At 46.7% G+C, this 18,677-nt stretch overlaps 1 protein-coding gene across 5 annotated transcripts in view; it reads right to left on the minus strand.

The window, feature by feature from the left end:
* The window catches only part of PDGFRA (platelet derived growth factor receptor alpha), a 44,013-nt gene extending 25,543 nt beyond the window's left edge, over positions 1-18,470 (minus strand). The window contains exons 1-8 of one of the 5 annotated variants that reach the window (XM_016124295.2): positions 18,288-18,470; positions 17,105-17,343; positions 8,984-9,044; positions 7,188-7,502; positions 5,677-5,937; positions 4,376-4,506; positions 2,589-2,760; positions 2,307-2,496 (exon numbers count right to left, since the gene is read on the minus strand). In XM_016124295.2, the coding sequence (XP_015979781.1) occupies positions 2,307-2,496; positions 2,589-2,760; positions 4,376-4,506; positions 5,677-5,937; positions 7,188-7,502; positions 8,984-9,044; positions 17,105-17,134 (1,160 nt within the window). In that variant the 5' untranslated portion in view covers positions 17,135-17,343; positions 18,288-18,470. Of the gene's footprint in view, positions 1-2,306; positions 2,497-2,588; positions 2,761-4,375; positions 4,507-5,676; positions 5,938-7,187; positions 7,503-8,983; positions 9,045-14,374; positions 14,476-14,564; positions 14,883-15,494; positions 15,637-17,104; positions 17,344-18,287 lie in introns of those variants that run through there. The other 4 variants (XM_016124296.2, XM_016124297.2, XM_016124293.2 and 1 more) reach the window with 4 other exon arrangements.
* Between the last annotated feature and the right edge of the window lie 207 nt (positions 18,471-18,677).

Here is an 18,677-nt window from a genome sequence, read left to right on the forward strand (position 1 = left end):
AACAATGGCATACTGTTGGAAGAATGAGGCACTCTTTACGTATTGATATGAAGAGGTCGCCAGGATATAACATTCCACTTGCTTGATTTGCTTAAAGAAACTCTGGAGGTTTCACAAGAATCTAATGAAACTAATGAAAATATTTCCCCGGCGGTGGGGAGGAGGGGTACTGGGCAGATGGAGACAGGGACAGAATGAAGCTTCTTACAATGCACCTTCTTTATGTTTGAATGTTTTTAAAGACAAGATTTAAAAAAATAATTTAAAAAAATATTTAGAAAAATATATTTCTTCATGTTTTATGAAACAGAAGTTTCTCCCCCAAATTTCTTACACATATTACAAATGACATTTGGCCGTGTGTGTACATGTACACATGTGTGTGTGTGCACATCAGTATAGTATTTGCCCATTTGATTGTCCTTCTTCATAGAACATCACAGGTTGGAAAAGCAACCAGAGTGGAGAAGAGCACTGGTCGTGGAGTGAGCAGACCTTGGGCATTACTGAAATTCTTCATGCCTCAGTTTCCTCATGTGCAGCATAGGATAATTGTATGCATAACATAGCGTCATTGAGAGAATAAATTAAATACAATTACATGTGTGAAAGCATTTCATAAGCTCAAAAGTTCCCTGCAAACGTAGAGCCTTCTAGCCCCAGATGCCAGTCACTAGGACCCGTGATGTGAGCAGGACGTGCTCCAGGACTGGGTTTCCACAGAGAGAATCCTAAGGCACATCTGGCTGCTGATTACCAAACGGTCTTCTGTCCTTCATCTTCTATACTTGTTCAGCCAAGAAAGCTAATGGATCCACTAGTTCTGAGCTCCAGGAAGCCAGATACCCCATCCATCACGTGCATCATGTGTTCTCTGGCCCATAATGGGAAGGTGAAGAGTATGTGCTAAAGGAACTCTGGAATCCCTCGGACGGGCAGCTTTCCTGAACCACTCGGCTGGCGAGCTTTGTCTTGACTTGCTATTGATCATCTCTTGCAGATAGTGCTGGCACACGTGTTTGAAGCATTGGCCCTGCCAGGATTACCCTATTCCTCCTGGCTTCATAATCTGGTAGAAGGGTCAGTACTTCCCATCTCTTTGTGCCCCTTTATTTCATGTCATCACAACTCAGTATTCCACTTCTTTTTCCATCGCCAGCTACAGAGGTCATAAATTTCATTTTCTAAGATGCTATTTCTCAATTACACATGGAATTTAGGTTCAGAAAGAAGAAAGCAAATCCTGAGATTAAGTGAACTGATGAGAGAGGTTCTGTCTCCTCCCTGGTGGCTTGAAGCAGAGAACTGACTTTTGTCTCTGAGATGGCTTCTGACGAGGGGGCAGGGCTGGATTAGCTGGGCCCTTCGAGGTGCACCTTCTGCTCCTGAATTCTAATCAGAGCTTAAAATTGCAAGAGACCTCAAATATCATCTGATCTGATCCCCTGCTTTGAAGAACACAGATATCATTACCTTACATTGTAGATGAGGAAACTGAAGCTGTGAGATGACTTACCCAAAACTCCACCATCAGTGAATAGATGAGAGTGATCCTCTCTCACCAGAGGGCAGTTCTCCAAACCCCTCATTGTTCATTTTCTCCTAACCAAATTTAACCAGGCTCTATTCTTATTTCCTTATTGAGACAAATGTGTTTCAAATTAAGTCAATGATGATTTGTTTCATGTCAGCTTATGTGATAACTGTCTTCCAATGGATCAGCATGGGCGTTTTGACCTGCGCTATTTCCAACCTGACTGGTTCAATCCACCTTAGGCAACCTGGCGGCCCCCTGGAGGTTTCTGGGAGGTCACCATATTGATGCTGATCAATCGGCATAGCGCACTGCGGCCCAGAACTCCTGGGCTCCAGCGATCCTCTTGCCTCAACCTCCCGAGTCGCTGGGACTATGGGCACCCACCACCGCGCCCAGCTCAGCCAGAATCATCATACATGTCTGCTTGCAATATGAATGATGGGCATCAAGAAATATATTCAGTCCAAGTGGGTCCAATTTTACTTCTTTTCCTTCACTCCTCACTGGATCCAGGAACCTATCTTTCATTGGGGGCAGAGCTTTTCAGTTCTTCCTTCTTATTATTTTATCATTAAATACTTATCAACATACTATTACCACGTTGCAATATTATCATTAAGGGTACTTGATTTTAAGTATCTCCTAACTCAGATTACTAAATTTTCTAGATTGACTCCAGGTTTGGGTTGTAAGACATGCACAAACCTCAGTCTGTCTAGGGACGCACAAGAAAAAAAAAAAAGCAGGCTTGGGAAGGGTGTTTTTTTACCTTATTTCCTGAATCTTTTCTATGTCAGTGGTGATCTCGGTGAGGTTTTCGATCAGAGTCAGGTTATCTTTCAGCCAGGATATCCTGGGAGGAGGGTAGGCCTGCACATCCACCACGAAATGTTTTACTTCATGCAGGTTGACAGCTTCCAACTGGCTGAAGTTGGGTTTGATTTCAATGAACCCTTTCTCTGCACAGGGAAGAGTTTTCATTAAATAATGATTACCACATGGTGGATCCCACGCAGATCGGATGGCTGACATTTTAGAAAGTAGAATGTACCATGGACAGAAATGGTGACTTTCTTCATTTCTTTGACCTCCTTGGTGGCCTGGCGGGCGGCACATCCATACTCTCCACTGTCTTTCACCGTGGCCCCAGGGACCTTCAGCGTGTACACCAGCTTGATGAAGGGGACCTTGGTTTCCTCCAGCGTCGTGACACCTTTGCCCCTCTACAGCAGCAGAGGGAGAAAACGGACTTTAACAAGCTGGCTCCTGGGAACAAACCCGCACGTAAACTATGGACTGTGAGTGCCAATGCTGTGACAATGCAGGTTCATCAGCTGTAACAACTGTGCTACCCTGTGGGGGTGGTGATAATGGGGAGGCTGTGCGCGTGTGGGCATGGGGGCGGCATGGAAATCTCGGCACCTGCCACCCAATTTTGCTGCAAACCTAAACTGCTCTAAAAAATAGAATGTGATAAAAAAAAATTAAGCTAGCTCCTTAGAAAATCGTGTTTTAAAAAGACATTTAATGACATAGTAAGGTGTTTGTGCTATATTGCCAAAGGAAAAAGGACATAAAGTACTATTTAAAGTATAATACCTATTAATTATTGAACAATGATATATGTATTCAAAGTACCTAAAGGATTTGTCTCCCTAAAATATTAACAGTAATGCTCTGGGAAGTGGCTTTTCCTGTTTCTGTGTATTTTATAAAGTTTTAATAATACACCTGCATTACTTTTATTACCAGACAAAAAACTGATTATATACTTTTATATTTTTGGACCAAATAACAAGTACTTTGGTTTAGGGGGAAAATGTCTTTCTATAATAAATAAAAATAAATTTTGTTTTAAGGATTAAAGGCAATCAACTACGAACAGAAAAACAACCAGCTCCATATTTCAGGGAAGATGTACACCTACTGGACTATGCATGAGGCTTATAAGGTAACATGTCAAAGTGCCCACCTCCCAGTCAGATGCCCCAGAGAGAAAGGAGGAGCATCAGCAAAGCTATCAAATGCCAAAAAGAGCAGAAAGCAGAAATTTGTGTATCAGTAGTAACAGGAAAAATATGTAGATGGTTTTTGTCCTCTCTGAGGCTGCTGCGCTAAGCACTGTTAATCACTTCCGCATTGGACTGTCACCACCGTGTGTCTTCATTTCTCTCATACACTTAACCACAATGCACTAGAATAAGCGAAACACTGTGTATAAATTCCCAGTGACCAGAAGTGGCACGGTGGTCCCCTTTCCCCACTTCCAACTCCACCCCTCCCTTCCTCTTCCTTTTGTGCATGGGCTGGCTTCTAGCAGACTGCTAGGGATTTAGCAAATATCACTAAATCTTTGCTGAGTGAGTCAAGTGACACCTGTTCACTGAAAGTGAGCCATGCAAAGACAGGCCAGGCTGGTAGAAGGCAGAACAGTGTCCTGGGGCGCAGGCGACAAAGCAGAAATGAAAGGGAGGCAGGTAACCAACATTATCAGATGCCTCAAACCCCAAAGGCCTGGGAACCAAGAAATAAGAATGAATGACTGTCTCAGCAATTAGCGTTCATTTTTTGCTTTTCTAATTTTTTGGTTGTTATCTTGTAACCATAGACTCCTCCTATTTCTTTCTGACTTATGAACACGAAGTCTCAGTGTACCCTCTTGATACATGCTGAATGTCCTGGTCCAGCTATTGTCATCTCAAACTCTCCCACTACTCAAAGAGCCATAAAGTCATCTAGCCAAATGTGCCCATTGTGGAGATGGGAAGCTGAGGTGACAGGTCTCCTGCACTCTGCTGTGCCCTACTCCGTACTGCCAGGAGCCTTGAGGGTACCTACCATTTCTCCGGGATAAGTCCACTGAAGGTCAACCACCTCGTTGTTAAAGACGGCACAGGTGACCACAACCGTTTCTCCTGACTTATATACAGTTTTAGGGGCTTCCATTTCTAGATCAAGTTCTGATGTTGCTATTTGAAAAAAGAACAAACACAAGGACCTAAATATCCATAGTATAATTGGGATCCTATAAGGTTTGGGTGTTTGTTTTGTTTGTTTTTTAAGAAAACTTTGAAAAGTAATTTGAAAATCACTTTGATCAAAACAAAATTTTCTGTACTCTGTGTACTTTTCAAGAGCTATTTTGTAAACAGATGATATATTTCTCCATTGAAAACCCAATTTTAAAAAACAACAACACAATCCTCCTCAAAAAAAATGTTTTTTGAAAGTCTCCAAAGCTCTGATTTTGAGTTGGCATACATAATATGGCATATAGCTATAATACAAAATAACATACACACCTATTTAGACAGGGTACAAATAGTGAAAATAATAGTGAAATAATAGTGAAAATAAATTCCAATTGAACAGAACACTCCATTCCTGAACATTTGTGATGGTAGACTTTTGCAATCACTTTTCCTGACATATTTATTCATTTAACCAATTAACCTTTACTGACCAGACTCCTCTAGGCACTTAGCTCCTACCCATCATTCATTCTCCTCTTCTTTCCCACTCTGCTCCCTAAATATTCTCAGCACTTTTCCAGAACCTATCACAGTGCCGGGCATAAAACAAGCCCTTGATAAGAGTTAAATGGCACATTCTTGCTGCTGCCATACTTACAGATAAGTGTGCAAGAAATCATTGACCCGAACACGCATTACACTTTCCTACTCTCATTAACCACTCACATCAAAGGGATGAAGTCTGTGACAATAAGCTTTTCTCAAAATCAAAGTCACTTTTCTTTAGTTACTAAAATTAACGTAGTCATCCACCCCACCCCCCAGGTGTGTGTTTGTTTTTAGGGCCTCTGTAGCCAGGAATGTGGGTAAAACAGTAAGAGGCTTATACAATAAAAGAATTCCTTACAGTATTTCGAAGTGAACTGATGAAACACGAAATCTCAAAGGGGTAAGAAAGCTTTTTACCTTCAGGAAGGCTAAGCTTCGTATTATTATAGCCGCAGAGGTCAGCCTGACATTGCATGGGAAACGTGGGGCCCTAAATCCCCACAGCAGAATCCGGGCTCTCCATCACTGGGGATGATGATTTTGTTTTAAAATTCTATATGCATCTGATGACTTGGCCTGGATCTCTTATTTAAAAATGAAGGTAGAGGGTACACATACCTTTTAAAGCATAAACATTAAATGGAATGGTCCGGAACTTCCTCCCTCTGACGGTGGCCTCGCAGATATAGAGCCCAACGGTGAAGGTTCCATTAAAGCCCTGTCTGCTGTTATAGGAGGCGAGGACCACCCCATCACTGTTGAGTAAGGTTACTGGAGTATCGGGGTCAGTTGTTCGACAAGGTATGATGGCAGAGTCATCGTCTTCCACGATGACTAAATAATCTGTCATTCCCAGAGGTACAAAGGCTACATCCGGGTCTGTGTTTTAAAAATGAAAGGCAGGCATATTAGGTATTGAGGTCACCTTTACACATATATGCAAAAAAAAATGTATCCCATTGGCATTAATCTCATTAGGTATGAATTTTACCTTGTCCAGAAGCTGTCACCCCACTGGCCTTAGTCATTATAATAGCTACAAGATGATTTTAAACTATGAACAATGTCAATATGTCCATACCCTAATAAAATATACTGATGATGCATATAAATATTAGCCAGGAATTAAAATTAAAATTTAAACAACTACTAAAAACAAAAAATGGAAAACAATCAAATCTGTTCAAAATAAGAAAAAATATTCTTAGTTTTTAAATTAGGAAATGCTTTTTAAAATTCCTATCCCGTGTAGTCAGCTCATGGCTAAGCCTAGTCAGTCAGGATGGTTGCTCTGAGAAAGCACCACACATTCCTCCAGCTGCAGGGGCCACCTCTGAATCACACAGCCCAAGGCCACACTCTTTCAGCCAGTGACTGTGTCAAACCAGGGGTCTGTAGGCTGGAGGACTCCTGGACCTTCCTTAGAGGCCTAAGATTCCACCTTCCTTCCTTCAATCCTTCACTTAGGGGCACACTTACCATGCAGCCGGACAGCTCTCCCGGCCTCTGCTGGATCCCTCCCCACTTTTTCTCAGAGGCCTCTCCCATAATAAAACCCTCACTTGCATGCTTAATCCTATCTTACTCCTGTCTTGGTATCTGCTTCTCAGAGGACAAGAAATAACATCATTGCTGTGGGTTTTGCCCCTAAATTCTAATTTAAAAGAAAAAAAAAAAATCCCTTCGAATTCATCGAGAGTAGATATATGTTTTATCGAATTTGAAAAAATAGCAGTTATGTGTCAGCTTTTGAACTATAAGCAATTAGGCCTACCAAACACTTAGCACGATGCCTGACACACGGGAAATGCACAGTAAGTATTCATGGAACTTGACTGAACTAAATATAAATAAATACATTTCAGATTTTTTTTTTTGCATAATACCAATAAAGAATATGCCACAATAAAAATGATTTTCAAAACGATATAGTTCCAAAAGTTAAAAATGAATATTTCTTGACAATGATAACTACAAATGATCTTGACTTCGTTCTGTGCCTTCTCCTGAATTTTCCTAATTTTCTGCAATAAACATTTATTACTTTTATATTTTTTTAAATCTCTAATGCAGCACACGGGGGAGTCAGGACAACAGCAAGGCTGGTCCGGGGGACCGATGCAGCTCACCTGGCACGTAGATGTAAATGCGTCGGCCTTCGATCTCATTTTCTTCTGTCTGCGTGTGGTTGTAATAGCAAGTGTACAGCCCCGTGTGGGCTGCCGAGGCATTGACCACTTCCAGCACGGCCACAAAAAGGCCACTGTTATTCTCCTCATTTCTGATTTCCACGTTGGAGTTCTCGTCAGACAAGGGGTACTGCCAGCTCACTTCGCTCTCCCCAAAGCATCTCAGAGAAAAGGATGAATTCAGCTGCACAACCTTTTCATTTTCGTTTGGGAGGATAGAGGGTAATGAAAGCTGGCAGAGGATTAGGCTCGGCCCTGTGAAAGGGAACAGGCTCTGAATAGGATGCAGTCAGAAGGGACGGCCTCACTCAGAGAACCGAGAGAAGCAACAGTAGCTGCTTATATGAACAATGACCATTTCTACACAAAAATCCGTTAGCCTGGATGCCCATGAAAGGCCCCCCATTATGACAGCCACCGCATCTGCTGAGAGCAGCAAATGCTCCAAAGGCTTCAATAGCTGCACCAAGCTCCCCACACTCACCCCCCAGACACTCAGATGGATAGAGGACATCTCACTCCAATTCCATATTTCAGATTCTTATGTGTTACCATAAAATATCCCGAGATGGCATATGCTCAAGCACATGTGGGTTCTTTATCGCCCACACTCCCAGCAGAGGTTTCCCTTGGTAAGAGAGAAGATGAGCACGGAGCAGGGAGACCGACTGAACAAGCACACAGCAGGTCTTCGCTCAAGAATTGCATTTCTTCTCTTTCTTACATTCTGACACGCCTTCTCTAATGAGTCCCAGAAACCAAAGCAGGGCGATGTGGATTTTCATTCAAAAATAAGAATAAGTAAAACCCAAAAGTGAAAAGTCTAAGTTTATTTTAGAGCTTAAATTTTCAGTCTCATGTCACCTGCCTATAAGACTAACGGCAGAGATATAACGACTTAATAAATTATTTATTAATGGACTGTTAACTGCCCACGGAGCCCAATGTGGGGTCCCACCCATCTTCAATATGTGCCCACTGTGATTCCTGCAGCTCGTGAGGATGGGCATTGGAAGCACATCCGGGTCACCAATCGCCCCGTAGATGGCATCAGTTAGTGGAATTTAGAACTACTATAACACTGATCTTGCTCAATTCTACTTTATCCATATATTTAAGACCTAAAGACATCAATAAGCTTACATTAATTCCTCAGACTAGAAAAACATTGGTTTCTTGGTAAACATCTGCAATGCATAAATATCTGGATGATAACTTAGAAAAGTCCAATAAATATTTCAACAAATGGCTCCAACGGCATCCTCCTGGCCAGAAAGTTAACAAGATTCCCAAAAGTCAAATATTCTATTAGATTCTAAGGGAAAAGGTGGTGCTAAGAGTTTCTGGCAATTTAAGCACCTTCCACTTAAGACGGGTATGATTTTCTGGACACGAATTTTCCATTATTAATTTTTTTGAACATTCCTAAATTTCTCTGAATCACCTTGACTGGAAACCCATGTCCCAGAAGAAGAAGGAGGACAGTGGGTAAATTTAGACTAACAACATTTCAACGCTAGGATTGACGCATACTAAATTGCCCCCGGAGAACATTCTTTTTGAAATAGAACTCGTGCAAAGGGAACTGAAGGTCTGTGGCCACTTTAGATAATGTTCTATAATTTTCTGCTTCTCTTCACTCTTTTGGACTGTTTGTACAAAGTACAGCTAATGTGCCCCGGAACACGTAACAAGGCTTCCCCCAGGGATAACGAACTTGGGACAGGTGTCCATACCTGCAAGGAGACAGCCTAAGACCAGGAATGCAGGATGGGAAGTCCCCATAGCTCTGGAAAACTGAAAAAGTCAAAAGTCAAACAAAAAACGGTGTTAGCCAGTAGAAATAACTCATGAGCCTAGTTCTCTTTGTGCTTTGAGCTATGGAAAATGCCAATAACATCATTTTAGTCAAAAACATCCTGTTGAAGATTCACAATTGAAATGATAAGATGTCTAAGAAAAAAAAGAATCAAATACCCTGACAGGGCCCCAAGATCATGGCAGGAGCCATCTGAATCTGAAACCCTTGATTGCGTGCAGTTTTCAAATTCCGAACTGTCTCGCTTTATTGCCTTGGAATGTGTCTAACAAGACAGGAGAACCATTCCTTTTAAACTATTTCAATTAAAACCATGAAAAACAAAAAAGTAAACAGCTGTATTTGCTCAACTTTCAAACTTGAACTGTTTTCACTCAAAATGAGTTCCCAGTTGTTTTGTGTCATTACAGAAAGCACATGAACGTCACTTCCTCTGCAACCTTTGGAAAAGATGTTTGGCTAGAACAAATATCTCATTCTTTAAGAGTCATTCAATTCTAAACTTTTTGAAAGTTTCACTAACCAACATCCTGTAGAGGATAATGTCACTCTGTGATACAGAGGCTGTACCTGAGCTCCCAGCTCTCATCCTCATAGGACCTACTGCACTCATGACCAAGCTAATAAAAGGACAAAAGCCCAGAGCACAGGTGTGGAAGGAGGAGCAGTGAAGAAAGTGAAGAAGGAAGAGGAAATAGGAGAGAAAAGTGTAAAGAAAGTGAATAAAGGAGAGGAAATAAAGAAATGTGTGACTAAATTCCCGGTCTTGAGGGATGCAGTAGACCACAGGATAAAATTCCATAGAGACTGACGATTCGTTTTCACATTAAGATAATAACAGTACCTACAGAAACCAAGCTCTAGACTCTGATTTGCTGCAACAAAATCTGAGGAATGTAAGAGAAGTAGAGAGATTGAAAGTGAATGTCCATAATACACAAGCAAGGAAAGCAGTGGGCAAAAAGGAGGGAAGAAAATTAAGGAACAGACAAAAATAGAGAGGGGCCCAGGTCACCCTGTGATAAAAGCAGTGAATAGTCTATTTTGGCCAACTCTCTAAAAAAGACCCATTTTCTTGATCTTTCTCTTCATGTGCACCCCCACTCACTTTATTTTATCTCCCCCTGCACTTCCCACATGAGGTCACCAAAGGCAATGAAAAGAAACTGTAGACAGGCCCGTGACGTCGCAGAACTTGATTTGTTCCATCACTAAGATGCATGCACATGATTCCTGAATAAAGGAGAAATTCAATCTATGTCTCTTTAGCTCTAATTGTTTGTTTTTGGTTTGCTGTGGGGGTTTGTTGTTAGAAAATACCCAATAGGTAATAGCTTAGTAATTTTTGTTGGTGCTTGATGAATTTTTGCTTTAAAGTGGCAAGGTGATCTACGTGCAGAAATCAGATTTCTGCTTCACTAATTCTAACAGAAAAATGGAGGAAGATGAAATGCTGGTAATGCAGAACGGTGTAAATTGGACAGAAAAAAAAATGTTCATTGTTTTCTGCAAAGCAGAAATAAGAAACCAGTTTTTACTAAGCCAAAGTTTTCACACATATGCTGTACTTATTTATAACCCTGTGACATACTCGATTTTAAGAAGTGGCAGTTGAGGCTCAGAGGTTTGGTGACAAAGCCAGGATTCTAACATAAAGTCTGTGTGATGCAAAAACCATGCTCTCTCCAATCCACCATATGGGTCTCTCTCAAGGGAAGGTCACAGTTTCAGCCTTATGTGTCTCCACTCCCCACCTCCACCCCCTCCCCCACCCCCAACTATTTCCTAATGCAAATTAGGGCCCTGCTTTTCCTCTCTGCTCACCACCCTGAGAGAAGCACAATTACAGTGCTGTGAACCCAAATGCAATTTGCACGATGCTGGCTGACTGATGGCTTCTGAGGATCCTGGCATGTGCCCGGGGATGTAGGATTTCCACTCTGCTGTGGTGACGGGCACAGCAGGCCCCAGAGCCATGATGGCCAGCCTGATTTACCTCAATTAGCAGTAAGGGCTTGTGTGTTTGTACATATAAATATCAGCCTCCCACTGATAATCCACTTAGCGAGCTTCAAAGGAGCTCTCCAGAGCCAGCTTGCTGTCTTGGGTTTTATCACATTTATATCCTGTATTTCTGTAGCAGGGCTTGCCAACGAAGCATCTTTAAAGCATTCCCCAGCTTAAGAGAGGGAGGGACTTGCCGTTTTTACAGGGCAGGCTCTGAGCAACGTTTTGCCCCCGCCAGGCCCCACCAGATTTCCTTCTGTGTGTCCAGATACTGTGGATCCTCTGCCAGGTAGGATACTCACCAACATACAAAGTGGGCAATGAAAACAGAGCCTAGGAGGGAGTGATTATGATGTGCATACTGAGAATCAACATGTGTTTGCTTAACATTTCAAACTCCTCTGATAAGAGTGGTTCCCTGGTTAGAAATTCAGGCAGATTTGTGAAGTTTCCTGTCATTACTCATTTATAACTCAGACAATTTACCCGTGAATAATTTCAGAGTGTTTGCCATAATGGTAGGTAATGAAAAATGACCAGCTGGGGAGAATGGAGGCTCCTCTGCCTAGTGGCCCTGTAGTGAGACTCTAGATGTCTTGCTACTTCCTGCACTTTTCTACCCTGGTTAAAACACCCATCCTTAATCAGCAACCCCTCTCCTGAAGCTCACCCAAAAGTCAGATGTGCACATATATAACATTACATATTCAGAGAAACATGGCACATTATGAGTCAGCAAGAACAAATCATTATGCAAGGAGGAACAATAGATTTCATCCAAAGCTTTTTTAAAAAATCATAATCATTTCTCTCATGCCAACTATGTGTTGGACTTTATCCAAATACTCTCTAATCACAACCCAAAAACATTTGCCATGAGTGAGAAACAAACAAGAGATCCCTGACATGTTCAATTTCAGGCAAGTGACTTGCGATCCTCCCATGCCACCCCCATTCTCTTTCCTTCTCATTCCTTCTCTCAGAAGACATGATGGAAATTGCATTGGACTAAGCTCTAATTCCATATGACACTTAGTTCACCTCTCTGAACCTCAGTATCTTCTTCTGTAAACGGGAACTAATCACACCTGACTTGCCAGCTTGCATTACCTACATTATTATAAAGATTTAAATATACTAGTTTAATTGAAAGTGCTTCGAAAACCACAGCTATTGGTTTTCACACTGACTCTTTCTGCAGACTCCTCAGATGTTTTAGGTGAGGGAGACACCAGAGTGGCTACCTCATTTTCCCCTTCCTGAGAAAATCAGGCCCCAAAGGTTATGTGACTTGCCTTGCCTACTTCATCTGCCTAGTGGAGAAGCTGATCTGAACTCAGACTCAGCCCAGCCTGGTGTAGCTATCAAGCCTATTTTAAGTCAATCCAATAAACAGTCAAGTAAACAGAGAAACAAATCCGCAGTCATAATTCTTTCTCTTTAACAGGTTGCCATCTACTCCTCGCAAAAAGAAGGAAAGAGCCATTGAGTGTGACTCCAACCAAAGGCAACATGCTAAGCTAGAGAGTAAACAGCAAGGCAAGGGTCCTATTTCCAGAAGTAAGCATTATTCTCATAAAGCCACAGAGCTAGCTTCCCGGTCACCAACTGCACAATGCACCCACTGCAGAGCCACTGAATATTGAATTTCACCCCACCCTGGCATGATTAAAGGCCACAGGAGACTCTCTCACAGTCCCAAAAGCCACTGACGACTTAAAGATTCAGATTTCCGAGGTTTAGTTAATTTCAGCTCTCCTAAGTTAATTCTAACTGTGAAAATTACATATCTTGTTTTGTCCCTGTGACAAATGTTCTACTCAGTCTCATAACTTCAGCCCAGGCAATCCAAGTGCTGGTCTACACTGGTGGCAACTTCACAGAGGGTGTGTTGACCAGGGTCTATACCTCACCAGAGCCTTGCTTAGTTGTTTGGATCTCCCTGAGCTCCTGTAGACATTACAGTGACAGGTGAGGGCTGGAGTATTTTACATCAAAGCATTTTATAGGACAATCTGAGCTCATAAACCTTTCTGCTCTCGCTGCACCAGATATTTAACCATGATAGACTAACATGACACTTCCTTTTGATTGTCACCAAACCTGTGGGACGACCTTAGATGTAGCAACTTGTAATAGTACACTTGAGCTGGAGAGCACCAAGCCCCCCGACACTAGGGCTTCACTTATAAAGAGAAATGCAAATTCTGCTCTGATGATCAAATGTGGGAGGTCAGCATTTTGCTTATGGCATAAATACCAAAGATTAACAACTAAATCAAAAAATTACTCCAAGGTCTACAAAATAAATACTGCCTGCCCAATGACTCTTGCAGCTTTATAGGAAAAGAAAAGCAATCATCATCTTTCACTTGGTCCTATGCGGCCAAAAATGCATCTTCCCGATGCCACGACTTGATTAGAATCCTCGCAAAGCCCATTCGCCCCGCAGAGGGTCACTGCAGTTCTCGAATGTGGCCAGCAGATGGCAGCGTTGTTCCAAGGACGTGCGTCCAGGGGTTCGTGGGTACGCAGCCGCCTCTGCAAATTCTGAGCTAAAATGTCCCAAATCTTAACTTTCAATCTCTTCCTTTCTTGGATTGTACTTTTAGGTTTCGTGGTAACCTCAGTTCAAAGTCTGTAGGCTGGCAGCAGGAATAGGGAAACTTCTGCTGAAAATGGTTAACTCTGCGTGGGGCCCCAGGAGAATTCAGTGGACCGGCACCATCACCATCACCACTGCAGGAGGGGGCAGTAGGGCCTCGGGAAACGAAAATGACGCCATCCCAGGCCGCAAAGGTTTAGCAGGAAAAGTCACTCGAGAGGAGGCTGGGCGGTTCAGGGTTTTGCTTAGGCAACGATCTTTCCACCTCGGAGTTTCCGCCCACTCGGGGAGGTATACCACCTGGGCCGTACCGGGTGCGGGTCGCGATGCTGTTACCAGCTGCCCGCTGCTGCCCAATCTGTTCGCGTGCCATTATCACCCCTAGTTATCCTGCCCAGCCCGGGCCGCGACGGCCGCGTACCCGGGGATCGCAGGCTGATTGGAAACGACTGTTCCCGTTGCACAATGACGCAGGGTCGTAAAACAAACAAACAGCAACAGGCCGCCTGCGCGGCAGGAGAACTTGTGAGGGGGTGAAAAACAAAAGTCGGCAACTACTTCCCCTACAGTGCCCGGGACCCTTTAACCTCCGCCTTCCTCTGCTTCTCCCACATTTGATTATTACGACGCCCCACCCTTATCCCTAAACCGGGGACCTCCACCCCCTCCTGCCTGCCCAGCGCCTCCCAGGCCCACCCAGTGCCTGCGAGATGTCCATTCGAGGCCTCCAGAAGAGGGAGAGGCGACCAGGTTAGTCTTTCTGGGGCCCCGTTGGTCTCAGCCGGGCGCTGAGACGCTGCGGCGGCGCTGACCGCCGGAGGCTGACGGAAAACGGGATTGCGCTCCGGGGTCCCGCCAGAGGGCGCAGCAGCCCCGCACATCTTACCGGCTGGCTGGCTCGCTCTCGCGTCCGCAGCTCGGGCTCCGGGTCCCCGACAGCGCGGCCGGGACCGCGGTTCGCCCACCTTCTCCCAGGAGAGTCTGCGCTGACACCTTCCTGCCTCCTGCTCTGCCACACCCACATGTACACGGGGCGGGCTGCTCCCCCTTCCACCGCCTCCACGCCCTCCGCGGCTCGGTCACCCTAGGGGTGGTGGCGACGACCTCCGGCTCCGGGGTTGGGCGCCCGCACCCTCCGCGTTCCCGGCCTCAGAGCTGCAGCGGCTGCTGCGCCCCAGGCACGACGCTTGGCGTTTGCATTGTTTTCGGTCAAGACCTGAGAGGGGGCTGGGCCGGGTGGAGGGAGAGGGGCTGGGCGGGGTGGAGGGAGAGGGACCAGGGGTTTAGAGTTACAGTCGCCCGCCAGCGCCTCCTATGGGCCCGAAAGAGACAGGGCCGCGGCCAGCTGCTCGCGGAGAAGGCTCCCTCGAGCTGAGACTGCGCTCCCTCCGCTTTTAAGAAGCGGGCGGACCTCCCCATCACCCTCTTTGCCCGACGCTCGCCTTTGCTGCGGCAGCCCACTGCACAGTTGCACTCGCCTGCGCCTCTCGCTCCCTTGCGCGGGGAAGGCGGCCTGAAGTAGGAAGGGAAGAAAGCGCCCCAAGCCCGAGGTCGTCTTTATCCTCTTCATTCTACTTTTCTAACCGATCCCTGGCTCACTGTTCAGTTCTAAACAAAAGGAAATGCCACTGAGCCACTTTAACAAACGACTAGCGTTGGCTGAGCCCGGACTAGAGAGAAGTGAGTAAAAACAATTTGCCCCCGACCCTTGCATTACACGCGGAGGGCGAGCCCTCAAGACCTCCCCGTCACTCCCTTGACGGCTGATGCTGCGCGTGGACCCCGCAAAAGCAAACGCGGACACTGAGAGCCGCACCTTTCAGTCACCGAGCAGGCTTTTAGCTCTTTCCCCAGAATTGTCACGTTCCCATCAGCAACATGTAATCCTGAAGCAGCTTCACGGTGGCCAGAGAGAGTCCTACTAGCTGGGGTTTGCGGGAAGGCACTGGCCACCACGTCCCGGGGACGCGTCGCAGCGCTGCGCGCGCCGCCCATGGCCCATCCCCAGGCGCAAAACGGGCCCGCCTCGGCGCCAGACGCGTTTGCAGCTGGAAAGCCCAGCCTGGTGCCCCTCCCCCTTCACCCCTCCTTAGCCCGCGCCCCTGTAGGAAAGCGGACTTGAGCTCGAGAGGCGGGAGCCGGAGCTCTGCTTCGGACCCCCCTTGGTCTATCTAAGGCTAGTGCAAGGGCCGAAGGTCAGCTACGGATTCTTTCCCAGTATCTCCCCCTACCTCCTTCTTCTGCCTCCCCCCTCGCTCTCAGGACTTCCATCCTGGAGTCCAGCTATACTTGGGTCAAACCAAAACCAAGACTGTGCAGGAACCCCGGAGCAGGGACTGACCAGGGCGTCAAAGCAAGGCTGGTCGGGGAGCTGAAGAAGGTCCCCTTTAGGGTGAGGGCTGTGAAAAAGAGGAAACCGGGCAGGGGGAGAGAGAAGGATGCAAATCAGCAGCACCAGAGTCCTAGTGGGTCAGATGGCGGCGATGGGGGTGGGGTGTAAAAACCAGAGCTAGCGCGGCAGCAGATGAGGTGCGCCTGCCCTGGGCGTCCCTTCCTCCCCTCCAGCGGCCCTGGGGCCCGCTGGGCTCTGGGGTGTTAGTCTGGGGAGCTATGCGGCTGACTGTCATGTCTGTTTGCCCTGGATGCCTCTCCCTCTTCTAAAAAGCTGCCTAGTTCTGGTCGGGAGCGACTGCGGCAAAGCGAGACTGTCCAAAAGGTTGAGCAATTCGGCTGCGAAGCCAAAAAGCCATTTCCCACACCGCCCAGCCCCGGGCTTTTCCAGGCAGCTCGGCCAGGCACGGGGCAATCCGGACCTGATAAGGGCCGTCCACGCTCCCTCTCCAGCCCTGGTTTGCCTCTCACTCTTGGAGATGAGTGGCAAGTTCTTCCAGGCAATTTCTGTACATCCTGGGGTCTTAGCCGGTCTGGGGGGCAAAGTACGGGATGGGCGCTCTGGCTGCGGGAGAGAGAGCCAGCCGTTCCCGGCTGAGACGCTTGACCAGGCCGTTGGCAGCTCCACACCTGGCCAGGGAGTCGGGGCTCCTGGCCCCCTCCAGCAGGCAGCTGTACTCAGATCGAGCCACGCTCCCTCTCGCTCTGAGCTGGCCGCGACCACCCCTTCCGAACACAACCGCTGATCCCAGTTGTTTGTAAGCCAAGTGGACGCCGCCCGCTCCCCTTGCCGATTTCCTTGGAGACAGACGGCGGAGGAAGGAGGGACGAGAGGAGACCACTCCGCAGGGGGCAAGGAGGCTGGCACTGGGAGCGGAGTAAAAACTGGAGGAACTGGAGAAGATGAAGGAACGCCAAGCTAGTGCAGGGGGCGAGTGCCACAAATTTCGGAGCAGAAGGAAGCATACGAGGGAGGTCCGGGGCTCAGGGCCCAGAGGACGGTGGTGAGGGTTGTTGGCCTCCCTCTAGTCTTACCTGGAACCAAGTTTCCCCGTTCCAAGTCATTCCTAATTTCCTCACACGACGTTCAGCACTTTTCTGGAGACCTTCCCTCTTTCCTTCCAGCGGCCGAGACCGGGCAGCAGAAGAGCCCCGGGTTTTGCAGGAACGAGTCCACCCAGGAAGGAGACGCACAGAGACGAGTAGGGGTGAGGAATCCAGCGCACAATGAGGGCCCCTTGGAGCGCAGTTCGAAATTCCTCAAATCCCAGTTGCTGGAATACGAGGCGACGACGACTTCTTCACTCGGAGCCAAATGTGTTTGTCATTATTCCAGACCTCCTGCCCGCCCGCCTGCGCCGCCGTCACCCGCGCGCTAGGGCGCGCAACCCGAGCTCACTGCGGGGCTGGCGCCCGCTCTCTCGCACTTCGCTGATCCTACAAACAGCTGGGGAGCTCTCCAAACTCTGGCCCAAGTCTGCGCCCCCTCTACATATCTTGTAGCCGACACGGTTGTGCTGAGTCTGGCCCCGACTCACACCCGGCTCAGCGCCGTCCAGTAATTACGCGCCCTGGGCGGGCGCCTTGTACACCCAGCCGGCACCCAAGATCCGGCCTCCTCCAGCCGAGCCCTTCACACCTCCCCTCCCCGCAACCCCTCCTGCGCCCCACTGCGCTCTTCTCTCCCTCCTACCCCGGGGCTCCAGCCGCACTCCACACCACCGCTGCAGCGTTGTCCCGCCAAACCGCGAGCAAGGAATGAAAATACTCATTAAAAACCTGTCGCCTTCCAGGACCCACTGCCAAAAAGAGGGCAAACACCTCTGCCTCCACTCCCAGCACTACTTGGTGCTCGTCCCAGGATGCAGTAATACCACCCCCAGCCCAAAAAGAAACCTCAAAAATGTAAGCCTAAACAATTTCTTTGGGAGGCCATAGAGTTGTTAGGAAAACACTGCTTTTAAAAATAGGTCTGGAAATGTGTTTTTTTAAATCCCTAGACTTTCGAACTCTACGACTATCTTCCCTCCAAGCGAAGTGTATTCAAAATAAATTACTCTCTGGACACACAACTGGAATTCAACTTCAATTTTGTTAGTTTTGTTTTGTTTTGTTTCTCATCGCCCAAAGTTTGAGTGAAGTTACTTCACTTCTAGCCCAAATGGCCTGACAGAGGCTTCTCTCAGAAATAAAAATCTTTTTTTTTCTTCTCCCTTACCTTCTTCTCCTATGTCAATTCGCAATGAAAATCCTACATATGGAGTAAAGAGTGTGTCCGCGGCCTCCGGTCCTCCCCTGTAGTCAGTCCCCTCCTCTGTTTGTCTCCTTCTAGTTCCAACTGTAATCGGCTCAAAAACCGCGTTTTGTAATTGATTCAATGTTATAGTCCATCCTTCTAAAACTAATCATTTGCTCTAAGTAAATAGCTGTCAGGAAATGAAGCCCCCCCCCTTGGCCTCTTCAAAATAAAAGTTTCCTCTAACTCTGCACTCTCAATCTCCCAGCCTTCAGATTGCGCCTTCGTATTTTGCTCTTACGCAATCAGGGGTCCGGCCTCAACCCCCAGACTTCGACAACTGGGGGGGCGGGGCGAGGAGAAGCCGACCAG

Source organism: Rousettus aegyptiacus, unplaced genomic scaffold (assembly GCF_014176215.1).
Source record: "Rousettus aegyptiacus isolate mRouAeg1 unplaced genomic scaffold, mRouAeg1.p scaffold_m13_p_10, whole genome shotgun sequence".
NCBI lineage: Eukaryota > Metazoa > Chordata > Mammalia > Chiroptera > Pteropodidae > Rousettus > Rousettus aegyptiacus.